This window comes from Ictidomys tridecemlineatus, chromosome 12, assembly GCF_052094955.1.
Source record: "Ictidomys tridecemlineatus isolate mIctTri1 chromosome 12, mIctTri1.hap1, whole genome shotgun sequence".
Taxonomy (NCBI): Eukaryota; Metazoa; Chordata; class Mammalia; order Rodentia; family Sciuridae; genus Ictidomys; species Ictidomys tridecemlineatus.
In genome coordinates this window covers 92,835,722-92,859,288 of record NC_135488.1, presented here as the reverse complement: position 1 = coordinate 92,859,288, position 23,567 = coordinate 92,835,722, and the positions used below count along the sequence as shown (strand labels likewise).

Here is a 23,567-nt window from a genome sequence, read left to right as displayed (position 1 = left end):
ACTATAGTTCTGAAGCTGATCATTTTATAAAGCCTTCATAAATTGTTGCTCAAGTTTACATGAACATTAGCTAACACATCACATCTACAACATGAACTAAAGGCTGAAAACTTTTACCCCCCCCCTTTTTTTTTTTTTTTTTTTAAGTAGCAAAGTACTTTTGTGTTGTACAATAAAACCTTCACACAGATTAGGCTCCCATTAACTAGAAAATACATTTAAATTGTATCTCAGTGTAAAGTAACATGGAATTTTACATATCTTATTGATAACAAATCCAGTTAGAGAACACAAATGATATAAATAAATCTCCAAGATTTTTTTTTTTTTTTTTTTAAGCCTAAAATTACCATATAACTTCAGAACACCAGCTTGATATAATGCTCTTTTGAAGCTTCTACCTTACAGACTTCTATACCTGGAAGATATGAATTAATAGCACCATAATTACATTGATGATTTTATATTGACCAAGTTTAGCTCTTAAAGAAATAACATTACAATATTGAAGAAATAACAGTTGTTATTTAACCATAGTTGTATAATTTTAAAAACTTATACATATAACCAATTTACACAGACCTTTTTCATCACTTGCTTAAACCCTTTTGTTAACTTAATCATATAGACTTTTTTTTTTTCCACATTTTGAAATAATACTTGTAAATTTCTGAATTTAAGCAATTATTTTATAGACATCAACATTTTATTATTGAAAACCTAGAAAAACTTATAAGCTTAATTTTAAAGACATCTTTACTTCTATCTGTTTACCCAGTTTAAATTGAACCATTTGAATCACGTGAATCAAAGATATTTGGATCCCTTTTTTTTTTTTTTTTTTTTTTTTTTTTTTTTTTTTTTTTTTTTTTTTTTTTGAGCGCTCTTTGTATATCTGCCAATTGTCATATAACTGCATAATATATGGACATACACACACACAGACATAGGACATACAACACATAACATGAGTGTAACACATACACAAGGCCTTGTAGTTTTTTTTTTTTTTTTTTTTTTTTTTTTTTTTTTTTTTTTTTTTTTTTTTTTTTTTTTTTTTTTTTTTCATTGCAATGTTTAAAAACTCCACAGTTCATCAAAAATAGAACTGATCAGAAAGCATTAACTTGTCCATGAGCTCAAAAAATACAGAATCTAAGGAAAAAACAAGAGTCAAAATGACTGGCCAGTAATTAGTAAATATCATACAATTTACTTTTTGGTTTGGTCTTGTTTGTGTTCAGGTAAAAGGACACTTTTAAGAAAGGAGGATCTGTGGGGATGTAAACTTAAGAAATAAACCTGTGAGAAGGGTATAGCATCCTTTTAAATGTTGGCAGCGCGGTCTTCCATCTCCAGACGATGATAGTGAACCTGTATGGGCTTAGAGGCTAAAATATTAATCTGTTCTTTAATAAATTGAACCAGCCTGTTTATAATGCAGGGTCCTATGGACATTATTAAAAGTAAACCCAACAAAGGGCCTAATAGTGGAAGAAGGTAGGGTAAAAATCCATTAAGCCCAGTCCAGAGGGGATTTTCAAATAGTTCCCTTCGTCTCTTTTCTAGATCTTCTTGAAGCTGCTTAATTTTAGTCCGTACTATGCTTGATTTATTGGCATAAAAGCAGCATCGTTCCCCTAAGGCCAAGCAAACACCTCCCTGGTTAGCTGTCAGCAAATCTAAGCCTCGTCTGTTTTGAAGGACAACTTCTGCCAGGGAGTCTATTTGGTCCTGTATATCTTTAATGGTTCCTGATAGAGTTTGTACATCATCTATAAGTTGCTGAGATAGACGACGGTAAGAGTGTATAGCTGTGCCTAAGCCAGCTGTACCTGTGCCCACAGCAGCTGTAATTCCAAGGGTGGCAAGGAGTGGTAAGGCCTGTATTGCCCTCCTATGTCTTTTAACTAAGGTGTCTAGGCTAGGAATGGGTAGAGGTTCATCTCCTGGGACAATAGTTATATCAGGGAGTAATAAGGCAAGAACACAGCCACCGGTCCAATTCCCTGGAAGCCTGGGGAAGGCTGAGTTTCCTCCACACATAAAAACTGTGCCACTGGGGGGACAGAGATGGGGTGGGTGAGGAATAATATTTTACTATTGAGCAATTTCCAAAGGAAGTAACTCTAACATCAATATCATAGGTATTATTCTGCATTGCGCCTAACTTACCTATGGAGGCCTCCTCCACCAGGTGCTTGCTGATAGTTTTAGTGCGGCAGTTCACTGCAGTGCTCCGGGGACCGAAGGCTCACTCGGAAGCCTTGGAACGTCTCAAGTTGTGCACCCCCTAGAGTGGCTCTCCAGCCCGGAGCCCTGGAGCGAAGGTCGGCTTCAGAATTTCCAGCAGTCTGGTCTTGTGATCTGGTTGGGCAGGGTCATCTCGCTGGGGAACTCCAAAATGTTAGACCAGGATGCAAGAAAAGACCACTGACTCCAATTAAAATCAAATTAAAGCAAGCTTATTATTTTGACAGGCCGGGCTGCCTCTCCCTCCCAAAACGGCGGGAACAAGACAGCCCCCACCTTTCCTATAGCCCAGCTTAATAGCCCAGAAAGTTACACAAAGGGGAGGTTAAAGATAACAGAACTCTGACAAGCATCACACGAATGGTAGTTTACATTTTTTGCCAGCCCCAACATCAGAATTTATGAGGACCATTAGAGTCTCAGAGAGGGTCGTTGTCTGGCCAGGGAAGGCCAATATTTATGAGGTGTCACTAAGTTTCAGAGAGGGCTGCTATCTGGTCAGAGAGCCAGGCATGGGTGAGTTCAAGGCATGGGCAGGCATTCCAAGCAGGTTCAGAATTTGTAGTAATTTATAGTAAATCTGTCTTGTTCCTGCTGGGATGGCTGCAACTCCATTAATATCTGTGGCCAGTATTTTTATTTTTCCAGTGAAATCATTATCAATAATACAAGGGAAGACCTGAACACCTTGTAAGGTAGTAGAGGCTCTTCCAAGAATAAGGGCACACGTATGAGATGAAGGGGGACCCATAATTCCAGTGGGTATTATCTGGGGCCCTTGCATGGAGTCTAATATTGTATCGGTGGTGGCACAGAGGTCCAATCCTGCGCTGCCTGGGGTGGCTCGTTGGAGGGAGGCAATCGTGGAGAAGGATTTTGAGGTAGGTTGGGAGTTTGGGAGGGAACAAACCTTATTGCCCCTAGGTTTGTCCTGGGGGAGGTCGGGGCCAGGGGCCGGCCCCGCAGGGAGTTTCCCGGGAAGCGGGAAGAAGTAGGCTGTCCAAGGGCATTTGTCTTAGATCTACACTCACTGGCCCAGTGACGACCTTTACCACATCTAGGGCAAGGGGTGGCTGGGGGCGGTTTAGCCCCGGTTTGAGGAGACACCATCCCTAGGCTTTGCTTGCCTGTCGGACACTCGCGTGCAAAATGGCCAGGCTGTTTACAAGTAAAGCAAGTACGTGAGCCAGGATTGCGAAAGGCCTTGTTAAAGGCAGCACCTATGGCCAGACCCATGGCATGGGCTGCACCCACCCCGGCACAGAGTCTAATAAAGTCAGAAAGTTCCCCTTTGTCCTTATGTGGTCGAAGAACATCCTGACATGCCGGGTTGGCGTTTTCAAAGGCAAGATGTTTTACAAAGGGGCTTTCGCTTTCGCTTGGTCCAAGCAGGCGCTCCGCGGCTAGGTTAAGCCGGGCAACAAAGTCGCTATAAGGCTCGTCAGGCCCTTGTCGGATTTTTGCCAGGGAAGTGGTAGCCGAGCCCTTTTGAGGGAGGCGTCTCCAAGCCTGTAAGCCAGCCGTCTGAATCTGCGCCAAAAGTCCAGCAGGGAAACGCGCCTGTTTAGGGTTAGTGTCAAAGGGCGCATTGCCCACTAGCTTAACATAAGTCCAGGATTTAGAGGAGGCCTTTGTTAAATTTTTTTGAGCAGTTTCCCGACAGTGCTCTTTGAAATCTGCATTCCATAACAGGAAGTCTCCGGCACTGAGGGTAGCTCGGGCTAAAAATTTCCAGTCATTAGGAGTAAGCCATTGTGCGCCGTGACTCTCTAGTAAAGCCAATGTGTAGGGCGCAGTGGGTCCATAGTGAGCACAAGCCTTTTTAAGTTTTTCAAGAAAGCGCAGGCTTAGTTTTTTGTAAGCACTCTGGGTTCCTTCCTGCCTAGGGGTGAACTCCTCATCCTCTGAGTCCTGATCTTCCTCTTGCCCTCCCCCCGCTTCATCCCCTTGATCCGTTTCCTCGGCTTCTTCCTCTAGATCTGTTTCCTCCGCTTTCTCCTCTTTGTCCTCAGCCTGGGCGGGCTTATCTGTCTGACTGCGGGTGACTGGGAAGGTGAGAACAGGCCGAGGGCGCGGCTTAGCCTTTGTATCGGATCGCCTTGGGCCAGCTCGGGTTGACTTTGTGCCTAAGGCTAATGAGCTGAGCTCAGAGACAAGGGATCTTAATTCTTTTAAAAGTTGGATCTGTTCCCGTCTATGTTGGAGGGACTCTCGCAAGGGAGCCAGATCAGGCAGGGGAAGTGGAGAAAAAATGTCTGAGGGGGCAGTTGGCCCCTGAAGGGCCGGAGCACAAAAGGCAGGAGGGATATATGAGGGAGGGGGATGTGTAAGTCCTATAGGCTGTGGCAGGGTCCCGAGAGGTGGCGGGTCTTCTGAATGGTAGCGAACTGCTTCCTTCTCCAAGGTAGCCTCCTCCCCAGGGGTCAATGTGTCTCCAGGATTTAAAACTGGATAAAGGCGGTTGGTAACCGTTGGAGCCTTATTTATTAGGGCGGGGTTTTGAGTGGGACCAGGAAGGTTCCCCGAGTCCTGGGGAGACTGAGAAGGGTCTATGTCTATATTAACTGAAGGGCATGCCGAGGGGGGACGAGAGGTCTTTTGCATAGCCTCTTCCCCAATCCTGACAAGTTTTAAGGTACCGTTGTCAAAGGGTGAACTTTTAAGAAGTTCATTAATTAAGTTCCAGTAAGAAAAGGTGGGAATAGGCACCTTTTCTGGGCCAAAGGATTCATAATAATCTTTTAAACAGTCTCCTACTCTGAGCCATCTTTTACCATCAATGGTCCCTTCAAGGGGAAACCACGGACACAATTCTCCTACGTATGAAAAGAATAATTTTAAGTCCTTTTTCTTAACACGCGCCCCCCGTGTCTTGAGGGCCTCCTTGAGGCCTGACAAAAACAACTCATGTGACGAAACTGCTTGTCCCATGGTGTGCCACTCACCTCGCGTCGTCCTCGCTCTCCTCCCGGATCTGTCTCTCGGTCGTGTCTCCGAGGCGATCTCACGCTCCCGCTTGGCCAAGTCTTCCCGGAGGACGGCGTTCCCCCTCAGTCAAAGGCTCGAGCCCCACACTGGGCGCCAAATGCCCCGACCGGCAGGACACATCAACGTGGGCAGCGAACCTAGATGGGGAGGAATGAAGGGACAAGAGACACGAAGGGTGACAGCAAGACAAAAGTTCTGATCAAGCTGCAAACTTTTATTGTTCACACAGGGGTATTTATGGGCTGGGGATGCGGGGAGCTCTCTTATCGGCAGTTGCTAGAAGTCTTCACAAGGCGAGATAGCGCAGGATGTCTCAGGGAGACAGATGGCCGCAGGATGTCTCAGGGAGATGGATGGCTGCAGGGTGTCTCCCAGGCGAGATGTCTCCTAGGGGGCTGTTTCTTGTAACTGTCAGGCTATTCTTTGAAGGAGAACTCCCTTTTGGTCCCTGGCACTGTCAGGCTATTCTTTGAAGGAGAACTCCCTTTTGGTCCCTGGCAAGAAGGCACACACACACACCCGCTTTTTGTTTGTTTATTTTCCTATCTCCCATCCATCCCGGAGAAAGAGTTAAACCCTTAGTTACTGATCCAACATGTATTTACTAAGAACTTAAAAAAAATCGAATAAATATTCCTGCTCCTGGTAGGGACAAAACAGTGGACAAATAAAATAAGTAAATTATAGAGTATGTTGGAGGTGATGAATGACATGGAGAAATAGAGAGTGGGAAAGGATAGGATATACCTGTTGGTGGCAGGCAAGAGGGTGATTATGACTTTAAGTTGGGTGATTAGGGGATATCTCATAAGAAGGTAATATTAAAGAGAGGACTGGAAAAAAAAATGAGGGAGCAAGTCATGACTCATCTGGGAAAACAACATCCAGGCAGAGGAAACAGTAGTACTACAATAAGCTCAGAAACCTGAGGTCAGAGGCATGTTCTAGAAATGGCCAAGAGGCCAGGGTGGCTGGGGCTTAATAGGTGATAGGAACAACACAGGGAAAGGAGCTCAGAAGGATTGATGGGTCTCCAAATCAAGTAGGGTCTAGTGCTGTCTGTAAAGACTTTGACTTTTCTTCCTAGTAAGGTGGGTAGGCATGTAGCGTTCTCAGCAGAAGATGCTGTGACTGGCCTGGGGAGGGCAGATGAAGGAGGAAACCTAATATGAGGAGGCTAATAGCAATGATCCAGGTGGCCAGGTTGTGGCCTGGAGCAGGTAAAGAGGATGGAAAATGGTCAGGTTATGGATAGGGTATGAATAAACATAGAGCAGCAGGCTTGGTGGTTGAGATTACATGAGGTGAGACAGAGAGAGAAAGAGAGAGAAAGAGAGAGAGAGAGAGAGAGAGAGAGAGAGAGAGAGGAGGCAGAATGCCTCAGGGGAAATCTGTAGTGCTGTATGCACTGGGGCTGACTATGGGGACCAGTAGGGGAGCTAGCATTCCGCATCTATCTGATAGGAAAGTTGGACCTTTTGACCTGGAGACATGTACCTTGTTCAGGAGTTTCTCAAATTAATAAAAGGGAAACATGACTTGTTATCACACTGTTTCCAAAAACATAACCCAGCTGTTTAAGCATCAAATTGCCAAATAGATTGTTTATATGATTTTATTTTTTTATTGTGTAACTAATGATCATTACTAGTCTATTACTTAACCTGTGGTGAACTATCATAACAGGTAACACATTGCAATTGTCACTTGAAGTGAACAAAGTGATCCAATGTTGTTTGGGTGTTTGGGTGTTTTTTAGATACTTTTTTAGTTGTCAATGGACCTTTTTATTTATTTATTTATATGCAGTGCTGAGAATCAAACCCAGTGCCTCACACATGCTAGGCAAGCGCACTACCACTGAGCCACAACCTCAGCCCCTGTTTGGGTGTTTCTTTATGCTTAATTTAATCATTTGTAATAAACCTTTCATACACTTAACAGTTTTATTTAAGTTCCTTGCATCAGGTACTTATAATAGTACTTCAGCTGTAATCTAGCAATTGCTTTTAGCTAATGAACCTTTCATAGCACCTCCTCTAAATATTGGATGTAAGCTTATTTTGGACCCAGCTAGGACCAGATTGTACTCACCTCTTTCCAAACCTCCCACTCAATAGGTATTCCTTTAGTGGCTTCAAAATCAGTCATTGTAGGAGGATTTACACCACAAAAAAAATGTGCAAACTGTACAAATCAGGGCTTTTAAAACATTTCTTTTCAGAGAGTGAATTCACCAGCACACCAGCAGGCAAAACAGAGTGTAAGTCTGTGAAGGTCAGCTTTAGGCCACACAGCAGTGACACTGGGGGAGGGGCTATAGTCATCAATAGTGTTTAAAATCACTAGTTCACAAAGTTAATAGAAAGCAGATCAACTTTAAGTCATCGGAGTCACTGCAATGTTCTCCCTTATCATCTGTGTCCAGGGCAGACCCCTCCCACCTACTCCCACTCCTGTTCCAATCCCACTTACTGCCATGTACCACAGTTATGTCATTTAACTTCTTTAACTCTTAGTTTCCTCATCCATTCAGTGAGGATCATCAAGACAATATAGAGTGCATACAACGTGCTCAATTAATGGTAATGTTCGTAACCCTTGGAGGGTTTCCTTACAGCCTTAACTGAAGGGGAATCACTTATAAATTAATGGCATCTTCACATCCACTGTACTTTCCAACCCCTGGGACTCTCTAGATGTTTGTTCCTCATTTGGTGCCTCTTCTCCCTATTTCTGAATATTTAAACTCTACTAATTCTTCCCAGTCCAGCCAATTTTTACACCTCCATGAGGCTTTCTCTTGTTCTCCTGCTTGACATATTCTGTCCCTTCTTTAAAATTCTTGGCCCCTTGGGGCATCTCTAACAGGGCCCCAGATCTACTGGATTAGAGTCTGCATTTTAATAAGATCACCACACGATTAGTATTCACATCAAGAGAAGCCATACTCTGATATGCTGGTTCTTGAACTTGGCTACAGATTGAAATTATCTGAGTTTTTTAAAAGTATAATGCCTAGACCTCAAGGGATTCTGATTCCATTGGTCTGGGTGCTGCCTGTGATTTTTAAAAATTCCCAGTTGATGCTAATGTTCAGCAAAGTGTGAGAACCACTGCTCTATAAACTTTCCCTCTCAACTCCTTATGGGACCTTAAAACTCTTTTCTACTTTCTAATGTTGCTATTATTTTTGTCCATGAATGTTTTTCCATCTCTATTAAAACTGTAAGTCTTTTAAGAGTGAGAACTGTTTTTTAATTCAATTTTATCACCTTCTTCCTAACAAAACTTAGCCCTATAATAGAAGCTTAATAAATATTTATTGAATGAATGATTTATTTGTAATCTAAAAATGTTCTCTCAACACCATAAATGTGGGTATGGTCCACATTTGGAGACTGGTTAAACACTCTCAAAATTGCAAAGTTGTTTCCTCTTCACTTCTATGTAAAGACCAAATGTCTGAAGAATCAGAGGCTGGTGGCTGGGCTGGGTCTTCCCTGGGTACCAGAACCACTGTTGCAGGCCTGCGTATGGAGAGCCCAAGCGTGGAATTCTAAGACTCCAGAGCTGATGCACAATGACACAGCCTATCCCCGCGTGCTTCCAATTCAGGACTCCTGGCTGAAACATGACGATGTTATTGTTTCTTTCTCCCCAGGGTGCCATTTTGATATTTATGGGGATTGTTGTTCTCACTATGAAGGCATCTGTTATTGAAATGTTCCTTGGTAAGTACTTTTATATGTGTATCTGGATACTCTTTTAACATTTTCCTAAGGTCCAAAGAATTTGGCCAAGAAAAGTCTTAAAGCAAGACAGAACACATTAACAATCACTATTTCTTTGTATGATAAACATTGTGGAGAAAAGTTTAAGTGGCAATGCTAAAAATAGATCAAATTCAGGATGCAGATGTATGTACATTTTTATATAAAACAAATATGTATTGCATATGTATTTCCATATATTATATATTATACACACATGTCTTTATGTGTATTTTTCAGCAACGGGTAAATATTTTGGATATAGCATATTTACAGATTCTGAACTTAGAGGTTTTCTTGTTTCTTAATTCTCAAAAAAAGAAATTCTTATCACTGATTTGGCTTCACTTGTATCATTGGAGACTCAGCCTGAGATGAAACCATTTAATTGTGTTATCACCAGAGGGTACAATTTTGCATTGGTTTTTCAAGGAACAGTGAGGCTACTAGAATTGGGAAACTCTGATGGGCTTAGGATCAAGGCCTTGGGTAATAATCTGTTAAATTTGACCCCATTGTCTATTGCCCTGTCAGATAAAGTGACCCTGTCAGCATTGTGAAACTCTTGCCAGGACAAGGCACAAAGGTCTTTGGGATAGCCTGTTTCAGTTTGCTAGAGCTGCTGTAACAAAATAACTGCAACTGTGTGACTCAGAACAACAAAAATCTATTCTCTCTCAGTTCAGAAGGCTACAAATTCAAAATCAAGGTCTCAGCAAGGTTGGTTCTTTAGAGAACCATGAATGATAAATCTGTTCCATGACTATCTTCTAGCTTCTAGTGGTTTACTGGAAATCTTTGGAATTCTTTGGTTCCTAGATGTATCATTTCAGACTCTACCTTCCTCTTCCCATAATGTCCTTCCTGTGTGCAGGTCTATCTCCCAATTTCCCTCTGTATAATGATACCAGTCATACTAGATCGGAGGCCCAACTCTAATCCAGTATGACTTCATCTTAACTAATCACCTCTACTGTGAGCCTATGTCTGAATTAGGTCACATGCTAAGTACTTGGTGTTTAGGACTTCAACATATAAATTGGATTGAGGGAACAAAGTTGAATCCATATACAATGAGAATGTTCAAGGTCTGCTCATAGGGAGTCTACAAGGTAGAATTGGGCACAGGATGAGATGGAGGTGGCACCACTGAGAAGGGAAGAGAGATTTCAGCATGACAGAATGCATACTGAACTGGAAATCAGAGGGAGGGTACAGGTTTGAGTCCTGGCTCCAACATGACCTTGCTAATAATGTTGGCAAGCCACCCTTCCTATCAAGCCTCCTGTTTCTTCTTCTATAAATCATATAGTTGAGGGGCTGGGGTTGTAGCTCAGTGGTAGAGCGCTTGCTTGCACATGTGAGGCACTGAGTTCGATCCTCAGCACCACATGAAAATAGATAAAGATATTGTGTCCATATCAAAAAAGATCTTTAAAAAAATAAAAATAAATAAATTATATAGTTGAGCTGTTAATCATCCAGCTCTATATAAAATGGCTGCCCGGGAGCTGGTTCAGCTTTGTCAAGATTGCTTTACCTAGCTAGGCCACACTCTCCTGGAGCCAAAGATAAGGACACTCCTTATCCTCAGTGGCACCATCCTATTTCCTGTCAGATGGTTGTGAGAAGCCCTGAAGAAGTTTCTTGGTACTTGACCAGGAGCCTACCCCAACCATAGGAGTTGTCCTCAGCTGGGCAAGGGGTTGGGAATAGGAAGAATTTAGTGAAACAAAACAAACCAACCTCAGAGTTATGCCATGTTCCCCAGCATCACAGAACAAAGAAGGGAGACCTGATTATCCTTTGTCCTCAGCCTTTTTCGGACTATACTTCTGCAAAACTCATTCATATAGGAGTGCTCATTCATATAGCAGGAAATCAATGTAGAAAAAGGAGACTCCTGTACTTCAACACAATAAGGCATGTATGAAAAACCCACAGTCCACAGCATACTAGAAAGTAAAAGCCCAAAACTTTCCCTCTAAAATCAAGAATAGGACAAGATGCCCCACTCTTACCACTTCCATTCAACATAGTACTAAGTCTTTTCCAGAATAATTGAACAAGAAATAAAAATAAAAGTTATTATCCAATTTGGAAAGGGAAACGCCAAATTGTCTCTGTGTACATATAACATAACAGCATATAAAGGAAATCTTGAAGACTACACCAAAAGCTATTAGAACTAATTCAGCAAAGTTACAGGATACAGAATCAACACACACACACAAAAATAAGTAGCACCTCTAAATACAAACAATAATGTATCTTTAAAAAAAATTTCATTTACAATATCATCAAGCAAAAAAATAATCTTCAGAATAAATTTAACTCTGAAAGTAAAAGATCTGTACATCAAAAACTGCACAGCATTAATGAAAAAAATGAAGATTAATAGAAAGATATCCCATGTTCATGGATTGGAAGACTCAACATTGTTAAAATGTCCATATTATCCTAAGTAATCTACAGATTTGATAAAAATCTCTATAAAAATTCTAATGGTATTTTTCCCAGAAATAGAAAAAAAATCCTCAAATTTGTTGAAACCACAAAAGATCTCAAATACACAAAGCAATTCTGAACAAAAAGAACAAAACTGAAGGCATCACAGTGCCTGATTTCAAAATACACTTTAAATCTATACAAATTAAAACAGCATGGTACTGGCAATTAAAAAAAAAAAAGACATCTAAACCAGTGGAACAGAATAGACAGCCCAGAAATAAATTTATGCATTTCTAGTCAATTGATTTTTAGGAAGGATGCCAAGAACACACTAGGAAAAGAATTTCCCTTGAATAAACAGTATTGGGGAAAATAAGACACTCAAAAGAATGAAATTAGATTCTCATATTAAAAAAAATCAAAACTGACTAAAGACTTAAATATAAGGCCTAAAACTATAAAACTACTAAAAGCAAAGTAAAAAATCTTTTAGATATTTCTGTACAGTGATTTTTTTTAACATGACCCTAAAAGAAAAGGCAATAAAAGTAAAACTAATATATGGGATCACATAAACTTAAAAAGTTTCTGCATAGCAAAGGAAACAGTCAACAGAGGGTGAAGACGACCTGTGGAATAGGAGAAAATATTTTTAAAACATAACACCTGAGAAAGGATTATTATCCAAAATATAGAAGGATCTCACACTCTCATACAACTTAGCAGAAAACAACCTAATTTTAAAAGTAGGCAAAGGCCCTGAATAGACATTTCTCAAAAGAAGATATATTAGTGGTCAACAGATAAATGAAAAAGAGTTTTATATCAAATTAAATTAAAGATAGAACTACTATATAACCCAGCAATCCTACTTCTGAGTATACATTCGAAAGAAGCAAAATCTATATGTTGAAAGTATATCTTCACTTCTTTATTACTGCATCATTATTCAAGATAGCCAAAATATGGAATCAACAGTCCATTGATGGATGAATATATAAATAAAATGGAATATTATTCAGCCTTAAAAAATGAGGAAATACTGCCTCCTGATCATGGTATTAATCTTCCTACAGCCTGTGTCTGATTTGTGACATGAATGAAATTGGAGACATTATACTCAGTGAAATAAGTCAGACACAGAAAGGCAAGTACCATATCACATTCAGAATCTAAAAAAGTCAAACTCATAGAAAAAGAGTAGAACGCAGGTTGTCAGGGCCCAGGAGAATGGAGAAATGGGGAAGTGTTTGTCAATTATGAGCCAAAACATTAAGGAGTCTACGGTACAGCATGGTTAGCTAAGAAAGCAGATCTGAAATGTTCTCACCACACACACAAAAGTATGCATGTGAAGTGATGGAGAGGTGAATCAGCTGGATTTAATCACGTCACGAGATGTGTGTGTGTCAAGACATCAGACAGTACACCACAATTTTTTGTCAATGACACCTTAATAAAGCTGGGTAGGAAAGGATGAATAACTCCATTGATGGAAAAAAACAAAGGCAACTCCTGTTCACAGATGTCTCTACGTCCTCCAAGGTCTGCATCCTGGGCAACTCCCTCCTCAGCCCACTGGTCAGGGCCATTTCCTGGAGTCCCTCGTGACTTCCACCCCTGGTAGGTACTATGACTGCTTCCCTGATCCAGATCCTTACACCTCCAACTCATTCTCCAGGACAGGTGTGTTCCTCTCCCTAAAGTCCAGGTCTGATCACCACTCTCTTGATTTAAACTCCTCAGAGTTTTGGTCTTTAGGATGGAGTCCAGGTTTCTGGAAGTGCCTTGCTGGTCAGGCCTTCCTGTGGTGGCTCTCACTGTCCTCCTCTGCTCTCCTCTCTCACCAGCCCCTCCCTGGCACTGAACTCCTAATCTCCCTGGGGGCTGCATCATTCTCATCTTATAGGCCTTTGAACATGCTGTTCCCTTTTCAGGTATGCTTCTCCTCCATTCCTACATCCCCACATCCTCCCAAGACTCTGGTCCTCCAAGAAGATTCCCTCGGCCCCATTATGTGGGGCCATCTTCCTACGCGCTTCCTCCACCCCTATGTTCTCATCACGGCTGCACTGTATTTGCCTTGCCATTAGCCTGACCCTCCAAACACCGTAAACCCGTTGAGGACAGGAGCTGTGTCTTACTGTGGTATCTCCAGTGCTCCACACATATCATAGGTACAGAATAAGTTTTGCTCCACAGGTGATTGTTCTTAGCCACGCTAGATTTTCAAGGTATCAGAGCCATCCAATGATTCCCCCTCCCCAAATTGTTCAATTAACAATAGTTGTTTAATTAATATATTTCAAAATAAGCACGTTTGTTTTACATGTCTTTAAATGCACCACAGAAATTTTAGCCTGTTCGCTACTCGTTGTCTTTGAAGTCCCTTGTAAAATCAATGTGTAAGCTTACCAGGAGCAAGTGGAATAAAGAGACGAAGGCTGTTGTTAGCAAATTTGAGTTCTAGTTACAACTTCTGGCCCCAGATAACTACAGATTTAGGAAAAGTGTTAACCTTGACTTTAGTTTACTTTCCATAAAATAAAGAGATGATCTCTAAAGCTTCTCCTGGGTTTAATATTCTGGATAAGTTTAAGTTTTATGTGGGTGTAGAAAATAAACAGTCATATCTTTGCTCTGATTTATTTGATGCTAAATGTTCCAATAAGTACATAATCCCAAATTAAGTTATTAGGGAAGTTTTTAACTGCTTTAAAAAGATCTGCTTTACAAATCAGTTTTCCAGAAAACATTGTGGACACTACCTGTATTAGTATATTGAGGAGTTAAAAAAATATCCAATAAGAAGTTTCTGGGCTAGAAGGAGACATTTCTGTAAAAGTCTAGGTACATAAGTATTCAGTAAGTACTTATCGATTTGATTATTGGTTAGATGTTCTGGCACTTCATGTCTTCCCTGGAAAATGGATTATAATTTATTACTGACAGGAAAACTAAAAATAATAAGCACAGATTAATCATACTGATAACTTTAGAAAGCACTTTTCATTATTGTAAGCCTATATGATTTCAATATAAGCAAATGTAAACATAATTTAGCAATGTTGCCTGTTTTTAATGATAAAAGAAATGTTCTATATAAACTATATATTTTATTTATAAAGAATATAATATAAAAGGGAAAAAATATAAAAATAGAAACCCTAATCCCATTATTGTTAACATTTTGGTACTTGTTCCAGTTACTTCTCTGCATATATTTTAACTTTGTCAGAATTATTCTTAAGATTAGAGTAGAACACTTCACAGATAATTTAATGTTCTTCTACACATCATTTGTAATAAATGCTTAGGATTTCCCTATTGTTGGGGCATTTCCAACATTTCATTATTTCCAGATTGCCATTAGAAACGCTATAATGAGTACTTTTTACATAAATCTTTGTCTATATTAATGATTGTAACTTGGGATATATTCCTAGGAGTGTTATTGTCTCAGTTAAAGAATATAAAAATTAAGACTCTTGAAACCTTTTATCAAATTGCTTTCCAGGATGGCTCCACCTGCTTAGATTTCATGAACAGCACACAAAATTCACTAACCCCAAATCCCTGCCAAACTTAAGTTTAATCTTGTGTTCCATATTTACTGACATGAAATAGGAAAACATTCCCTAAAACATTTTGTTTCCATTGCATTTTTTTTATCATTAATGAGATTGAACATTGTTTCAAGTTTATTCATTTGTATTTTCTCCACTTATAAATTATGTGATCAGTTTTTTTACATTGATTTAAAAACAGTTGCACTTAATATAACTGTCCTTACTATTACAAAAGAGAAAGGGGGAAGTAGTAGAAAATTTTTATTACAAAAATTACTTTTAATATTTAATTTCCTTGAAATTGTAAGCAGTACCAAAGAGAACTGAGAATTTTTTAGGTTATTTAAAACTGAACGCCAGATTTTAAAAAATGGAGAAGCATTGGTACAGAGCTGGTAATCATGTTTGCCTTGGAACTTTGGATTCTGGAATTAATTTCCACAAGGTTTGTAGACACAAATGGCCAGATAATTAACTACTCTTACAAACGGGGCTGACTTGCAGAACCATCTGCCACCACGCTCGTGGAAGTGGGCACCATCCGTCTTGGGGCTCTGCCAGGCTTCCTAGGAAAACAAATAGAAGACGGATGTTTCTCTCACCCACGTTCAACATGCAATTCACTATATCCAGTGTAGCAAGAGAAGTCTTGCTGATGATAAATGAAGATTTGCTCCAAAGCACAAGCACATTTGCAGGCCTTATTGACCAGCCCTCTCTTGGAGGAGTGGTTTCTGGGGAGCTTTAATTAACAAGCACATAAACTGAAGGGACAGCCCGTGTGTACCAATGACAATTGTGACTTTATTAGCCACTACTGTTAAACTGAACCAGCCATGCATGCCTGGAGGGTCTGGGTGACCAAACAAATGATGGGGTGGTCTTGCTGAAATATTATCGTTCTAGTGATACCAGAGATTATAAACCACTTGTCAAAGCCACAAGGCCCAGAAGGACAGTATTTGGTTTTCTCTGAGAACTTATATACAAATTTATTATTTCACTTGCTTAATTTTTTTATATACTTATTTGGTGCTTGTTTAAAAAATATTCTAGATATTTATTTTTGCACATAAAATAAAAATATAGTCTTTATACAGAGTTAAACGGTGCAGAAACTACTATAAAAAGGACATTCACACCCAACCAAACCGCAGAAGTAAATAACACCTAAAAAATGTCCGCCTTCCTCCTTCTTGGCTAGACTTCTGATGCCCACTCAGTTCTCTTTCATGGTACTGTTCTTGTAGCACATGGTACATCAACTGTCCACAATACAAGTAGAGCTCATGGACAAAACGGGATCATTTGGTGGCTGCATCATTGACACAGATTAGCTAGTGTCTTAGTCTGTTCAGATTGCTGTAACGAACTGTCATGGACTAGGTGGCTTATGAAAACAGAAATTTCCTTCTCAAAATTCTGGAGGTTGAGAAGGCCAAGTTAAGGCACTAACAGATTCAGTGTTTGCTGAAGGCCAGTTTCCTGGCATGGACAGCCACATTCTCATCATGTTTCTTACGTGATGGAAGAGACAAGAAATTGTCCTGGAGCCTCTTGGATTTGTTGTTGTTGTTTTGTTCTCTTTTTTTTTATTTTTGTGGAGCTGGGGATTGAACCCAGGCCCTTGTGCATACTAGGCAAGTGCTCTATCCCTGAGATGCATCCTCAGCCCTAGAACCTTTTTTATGAGAACACTCATTCCATTCATGACAGACCCAATCACCTTCCAAAGACTCATCGTCTAACGCCATCCCTTTGGGATTTAGGATGTCAACATATGAATTTGGAAGGACACAAACTTTCATTCTATAGCAGCTAGACAATTAAAATATAAGCACAAGGTTTTCTTAAACACTTGGTGACATTACCATCTTTTCCTTCAAAACTGGCTGCCAATTGGAGATCCCCTATGTCCCTTTATGCCAAAATTGAGCATCAGTGTTCTGTTAAAAAGCAACACACAGGCTAGGAAGTCAAGTGCCTATTTTGATTCTTCTATTTTCCCACATTCATCTTGAGTCCCAACTCAGAAAGTGAGTTTCTCTGAAATGTAGCTAAAACGGAGGTAAGTGAAAACAGAGCCATCCTGGGTAGTGAGATGGAGGAATGCCAAGAGAGAGAGAAAGAGGAGAAGAGAAGTGACCAGCATTCTGGAACAGCAATGCTTTCTGTCTACAGTTAGAATCAGTGCAGCAATGGCAAAATGAGCATGTTCACACACTGTGAATACAAAATTGCCATGAGAAATGGCTGCAATACGTACCAAAATTTTAGGTGAGCATGAATCTCACACAGGAAATTAATTTTAAGGAAATAATAATAAATCTGTGCAAAACTAAAGTTACTTTTATTAAGTGAAAATTGGCTAAATGATGCTACATCCTTATAGTGCAATACTTTGCAAGCACTTAAAATGACTGTGGGAAGAAAATTTAATGACAAGAAAAAAAAATGTTGATAAATATCCTGAAGTTGAAATAAGTTATAAATATTAAAAATAGTATGAGTGTGATCAAATGTATATTTGAAAGTATCTGTATGAATATATGTAGATATAGATATGAGGGGAGAGAAAGAAAGTCTGAAAATACATACTTTGGAGTTCTGCACTAGTTTTTGTGCCTTTTACATTTTTCTACAAGGAGTGTATATTATTTTTGTAATAAGAATAAAAGCAGTCAACATTATTTTTTAAAAATACAAGACTCAAGTTCATCTTATATGCTTGAAAAGAAACCAGGAATCTGACCTGAAAGTTAAAAGGATGAAGAATTCCCCCTACTTCACCTACTGCTGTACTTTCTGAAGGAGATCAAGGCCCCAATGCTATCTGAGCTCTCTCCTATATTTCAGGAAGACACAGAACCAGGGCTTCTAGAGTAGATGACCAGGGGGCCATCAGGGGACTCCCCAGACTTTGTGTCTAGTCTCCCCTCTTCTCCCAACCTCTTTCTCCTCTTTTTTTTTTTCCCAGACAGCCTGTCTCCTGAGGCTTCTTACATCTCTCCTCAATTCAATCCTACCTCAGTTACTTGCAGGCACACACACATACAAACACACATTTGTGTGGACACAGAAACACACACATGCACACTGCATGTGTAGTCTGGAAATGGGTCATTTGGAAACTCGCTGTGGAACAGAGCAAAAGATAACAAGAAGGGTACAAGTGCTTCTACCCCTATCCTTCATTCCTGGGACCAGGCAAATTAGGAGACTTCTCCAGACCCACATTCCCTCCTTTGAAAATGGAAACTGTAGAACTGGGATAGTGAAATTTAAAGGCATCAAAACACAGGACAAGTATCCAGGAGGCGTTTTTGGTTTTTTTTCTCAGCAGGGGCTAAGAAAAGTACACAAACTATGTATCTCATTTCCCTAATCTTAATATATGGGGAAATAGTTCCATCAGTGAGAATGCTTTGTGCATTATCCAACCAAATGTAAGAACCAAAAGAGAATAAACATTCAGGTGAAATAATAGTAATCAGATTTTTAAACACTTTTTATTTTCTTCACATAGTTTTGCTGGTGACTGGAATACATTCCAATAAAGAAATGACAAAGAAGATTAAAAGGCCCAAGTTCAGTAAGTAAAATCATCACTCCTCACTGGTATGAGGCATCTGTCTCACATGTGGAGGGTTGTTACACTTGCTTTAGAGAATGTGGAAGGTGGTTTTTGTTTTGGTTCTGTTTGGCTTTTGCTCTCCATCTCAGGTTGCTTTGCATTCAGACTGAACAATGATGAGTCTTACTCATCATGTACCCCGTTCCAAAGGGCATTTGACATGAGACCTGTTTTTAAGGTAACAGGAATGTAGTTTCACTGACCAGAAAATTTTAAAATGCACACCAGGCAACACCATGGTTCTATGGTGAAGCTGGACTAAGTATTTCCCTGCCATCAACCTCTGTTTCAATTCCCCATGCTAGAAAATTCAGTCCAGCTAGTGCAAAAAAAGTCCAGTAAATCTGCCCACCCTGGAGCATGCCCTGTGATCAGAAGGTAAATGTCACAGAAAAGCCCAAAGGATTTCACACTCAGTCAGTGGAAGGAGGAAAAATAAATTTCCCTTTTCGGTGATGTATCAATTAAGATTAGATGGCAGAAAGTTAAAAAAAAAACAATTGGCACATACATAAGACTGAAATTTCTTTAGTTTCTTTCTGTTTCCTGTAACAGAGTCTGTGCTTTTATGGACGCTCCACAATCTCCAGGGACCCAGACCCCTGTCTGGTCATTCTGCCCTTCTCAACATGGATTCCAGTTCATTACCCAAGATGGCCGTCTCCACTCCATCCACTTCTCCACTTAATAAGACATGAGGAGGAGAATAACTCCTTCTCAGAGATGTCCAGAAAGTTGAATGTATAACACTTATCCTTAAATACCATTGGCCAGCAGTAAGGGAGAGAGGGAAACGCCTTGATTTCAAACATCCACATATCTCCCTAAAAGTAAGGACTTTTAGTACCAGCAGGGAAAAAAAAGGAAGAATGGATACTGAGAAATAATGAGCAGGATGGGACACAGATGGAAAATCTCACACTCACATGTTGTGAGCACACTGGGATATCTGGATCCAAATTTGTGGGCTCAATGGCGGCTTGAGTTAAGGTGTGTTTATAAAGGGCCATAAAATAGAGGTTTTAGATACTGTCAAGGTTCTATGCTCTCACAACGGAAACTTTCTTTAGAGACATTTAAATTCAAGTGCTTTGAAATCAGCAACGTTAGTCATTTGAAAAGAAAGAGCGATCTTTGCTTCACACACCACCCTTTTTTTTCTTCTTCTCCTTTAAACCCTCCATGTGGGATTTCCTGTTGAAATGAGGCCAAAAGGGCAGCCTCCTAGGCTGAAATACTAAAAAGGAATCAGTTGTTTATTTATTCCTGTCAGGACCAAGAGCCAAGAGGAAAGGCCCTGGGGCAGATGTGTGTTCAAAACAATGATTGGGTTAATATGGAGACAAATGCACACCCAAGTATGAATTCCTTTGGGCTCTTTCCAGTATCTTCATTAACTTAGAGTAGGAAAATCATGAAAGGTTCCATGATTACCATGACAACAGTGTGCAGTGACTATGAAAGTCTCTGCTAAATGACCCAAGGGCAAACCTCTATGAGAGATCTCAGATGGATTGAATTTCTGATATGCTAAATTCTAGTTTTATTCTCAAAATCTCCCTAGTGATGCAGCACATTTGAATCAATAAATGCCTGAGGTCTTTTCTCTAATTAGAAATTCTGGCACAATCATTAAATAAGGAGGAAAAAAGATCCAGTGAAAGTAATAGAATATTCCCAAACCATGGAGATAGCTGATTCTTGACCTCAGGAGTGTTTCCAAATCATAATCTATAGCTTGAGGCCAAAGTGATTTTCATCTTTCCCATTCAACTTGGTCTATAGCTGGGGCAGGTGACTGATGATAAAGAAGGCACAGGATTCCTTCATTCAACAAGTATTTACTAGGTGCCACCGAGGATGCGACATGGAGTTGGACACTCAGATACAACAGTGATTGAGACTCACCCCTTACCCTCACAGAGCTCACAATCTAGGGAGGAAGAAAGACAAGCCAACGGGTAATTATTATTTCATATGTTTGTGCTAGGACAACAGGGAGAATGTGGAGAAGAAACTGTGCCTCTGGGAGTATTTCCTTCAGGAAATGACACATCAACACTGATAAAGCCAAATAGGCAGAGGCATTACAAACTGAGAAAACACACGGTATCCAGGGTCAGAAAAGTAGAAAAAAACTAAAACGCATTTTGGTTTGGTTGAAACACAGAGTGAAAGGGTAAAGTTTCTAAGCTGCAAAGCCTGAGTTAAAATGTAAAGGACTAGGTATTGTAAAGTTTCTGAACTGCACACAGAACCTGAAATTCCTGAGGCAATTAAGACAATGCCCGGTACTGACCATTTAGTTGTTACATAACCTGGACCCTGTGCAGTTTGGCACGTAGGCATTCAGGGCCCAAATCAATCAGTTTGAATGTACCCCCCTTCTTAGGAGTGACCTATCACCCCCGCCTGACCTGTTCCCGCCAATGAATGTACTAATCATGTTCAGGAATTGTTGTTTGATTTTCCCGCGGTGTATGATGATTTGTTAAAGGGGACCATGACGTATGTAAAGTTCCTGCCCTCCCCAAAAAGTGTACTTAAGCACTGCTCAACCCCTGCTCGGAGCTCTTGGCCACTCTCCCTTCTTGAGTGAGCCTGGAGCCCCAGTGCGCTGGATCGGATCCTCAATAAATCCCCTTTTGCTGTTGCATGAGTCGGTGGTCTCTTCCTCCAACGTTCGCTGGACCCTTACAAGAGTAGAAGTTGAAGGTGTTGAGGAAAAGGTGGTGAATAAGCAGGCACCAGATTGTGAAGGACTATACTACTGTGTTTAGGAATCTGGACTTCATCATGAGTCAGCGGGGAATATCTCAGTGCAGGTTATTTTGGTTGCAATTAGCAGAAATCCAAGCTCAATTTGCTTAAGTAGAAAAGGGGATTTGGACAGGAAGTAGGGTAGCTTGCAGAACCCAAGGAGGGAAGTGCAGCTGGAACTCCCTGGAACTGGTCCCCAGATGGAGGATCCACAAGAACACCCCTGCTTCTCTCCGCATATCTGTATCTCCTTCCCGCCCCTGTTTCCCTACCCCAAGATCCTGGGATACAGAATCTAATTGTATGAGCTTAGACAGCAGGGATCCACTTCTCTGAGAGCAGTGTGGTTCTCAGAGGAGAGTAAGGTGGTTCAGGAAATGAACAATCCTGCCAACAACAACAAAGAAACTTTGTACCAGTGTATGAGGGCAGAAGACAGGGAATGTAATTGGCCAGTGAAGAAGCATTAGAGATTTACATGCATATAGAGGTGGCATGAAAGTATCTACAAAGTGTGGACAGAATTCCACACAAATGTGTGTAGTACAGTGGAATGCAGAACAATCACAACTTCTCTTGTCTCCTTAGGAGACAAACTGTGCACCCTAGGCCTTCCTCCTGTGTACCTAGAGACCCCCAAGCTCATTCCAGAGGAAAGTGTTTATGGATCCAAGGATCCAAAGAGACTTTGATTTATAAAATCAAAAGGTTTTATTGACCTACAGTTTCTTCAAGAAGGTACCCTAAGAGGAGTGGGTAGGGAGCAGGGGCCTTCCTCCTAGTCACTAAACAAAGAAATGTGACCACATCATTCTTACAGTTGACACGTCAGAATCTGTCTTATAGGTAACCCCCAAAGGATTTTTAAGCAAAGTGGAATTATAAAAGCCGGACATTAAACAAATCATTTTGGCAGACAAGTCTAGTCATTCTTTTAAAAATGTGGTTCCTGCACCAGAAACATTAGCATCACCTGGGACCCTTTGTCACATCCACTCCTGACCTCCAGAGTCAGATATTATAGGGAGACATTATGGTTATCTTGCTATGCTCAGAATCCTCTATCCCTGGGAGCTAGTGTTAACTTAGCTAGTGTTAACTTGAGTTTCAAGGTGAAGATTGATAATTCTGAGCCTTTGTACAGTTTCCTTGGGTCAGCAACTGGGCAATCTTAGCTTGTACCTTTGCACAGGGGGTTCCCGGCACAAGCAGCACACCACAAACCACAGGCAATCAAACACCTTGATCCATATCATCACTCCCACAGTCTGAGAGTCTTGAGGATCAGTACCCAAGACATGATACCAAAGTTGTCAAAGCCAGATTAGAAACTCAGGTCTGGGTGAGGTTCTACCTCTGCTGCTTTCACAGTGGTCCCCTCCCAAGCCAGGTAGACTTAGGAATGAGGATTCTAAAGTGTTGGATGAGCAACGCTGACCAAATGAGAAGTAAAGGAGAAGAGAAATGGATAAAATAGGAAAAGGAGAATACCCTGAATACTTGGCTTGAGAACATCTGGTGTACCAGTGCATCTACTCTGTCTGTGTACAGGGTCACAATTGCTTCAGATAATTTGTTCTTTCTCTCCTCCCTTCTTTCCCTTCATTTACATTTCTTTTTTCCTCGTATCCCTTTTCCTTCTTTCTACTTCTTTGGTCTGGGCACAGTCCCCAGTGGCCTTCATCAGGGGCCCTTTAGACCTAGAAGATAGTACTTGAGAACATGTTGAAAATACTCTAGCATGGGGGGTTTGACAAAGGGAAAAAGCAAAGATGGAGAAAGCAATTGGACAGATTCTCACAGATAACTCCCCAAGCTTATATGTGGTCATTCATTCCAAGCCAACACTTAGCTTTCATGTGAATAGTTGTATCTGGTACAATTTGATTCTACCACACTTGGCTTATTACATTACTTCATTTTCTAAATCAAATTAAATTAAGTCTGATTCCAAACCACCAAGTGCAAGGGGAAAAGAGTGTAGAATTCAAATTCCATATTTACAGCAGCTTTCTTTCTCTGTGCTCCAGCCCCTAGAAGGTTTATGAAGTCTAAAAGATTGAGAGAGTTCCAGGAGTGGTATGGTGTCCAAGTCCATGTTGTCCCTGAAAGGTGGGTAGCTCCCCTGTTTTCTGGACC

The 23,567-nt window shown here is 40.6% G+C and overlaps 1 protein-coding gene across 2 annotated transcripts in view; it reads left to right on the top strand.

Moving 5' to 3' along the window:
- Positions 1 to 23,567, top strand: part of Vit (vitrin) — a 112,888-nt gene that overhangs the window by 22,339 nt on the left and 66,982 nt on the right. For both annotated transcript variants that reach the window (XM_013363450.4, XM_078029393.1), the window contains exons 2-3: positions 8,906 to 8,975; positions 18,561 to 18,626. In XM_013363450.4, the coding sequence (XP_013218904.1) occupies positions 8,924 to 8,975; positions 18,561 to 18,626 (118 nt within the window). In that variant the 5' untranslated portion in view covers positions 8,906 to 8,923. The remainder of the gene's footprint in view (positions 1 to 8,905; positions 8,976 to 18,560; positions 18,627 to 23,567) is intronic.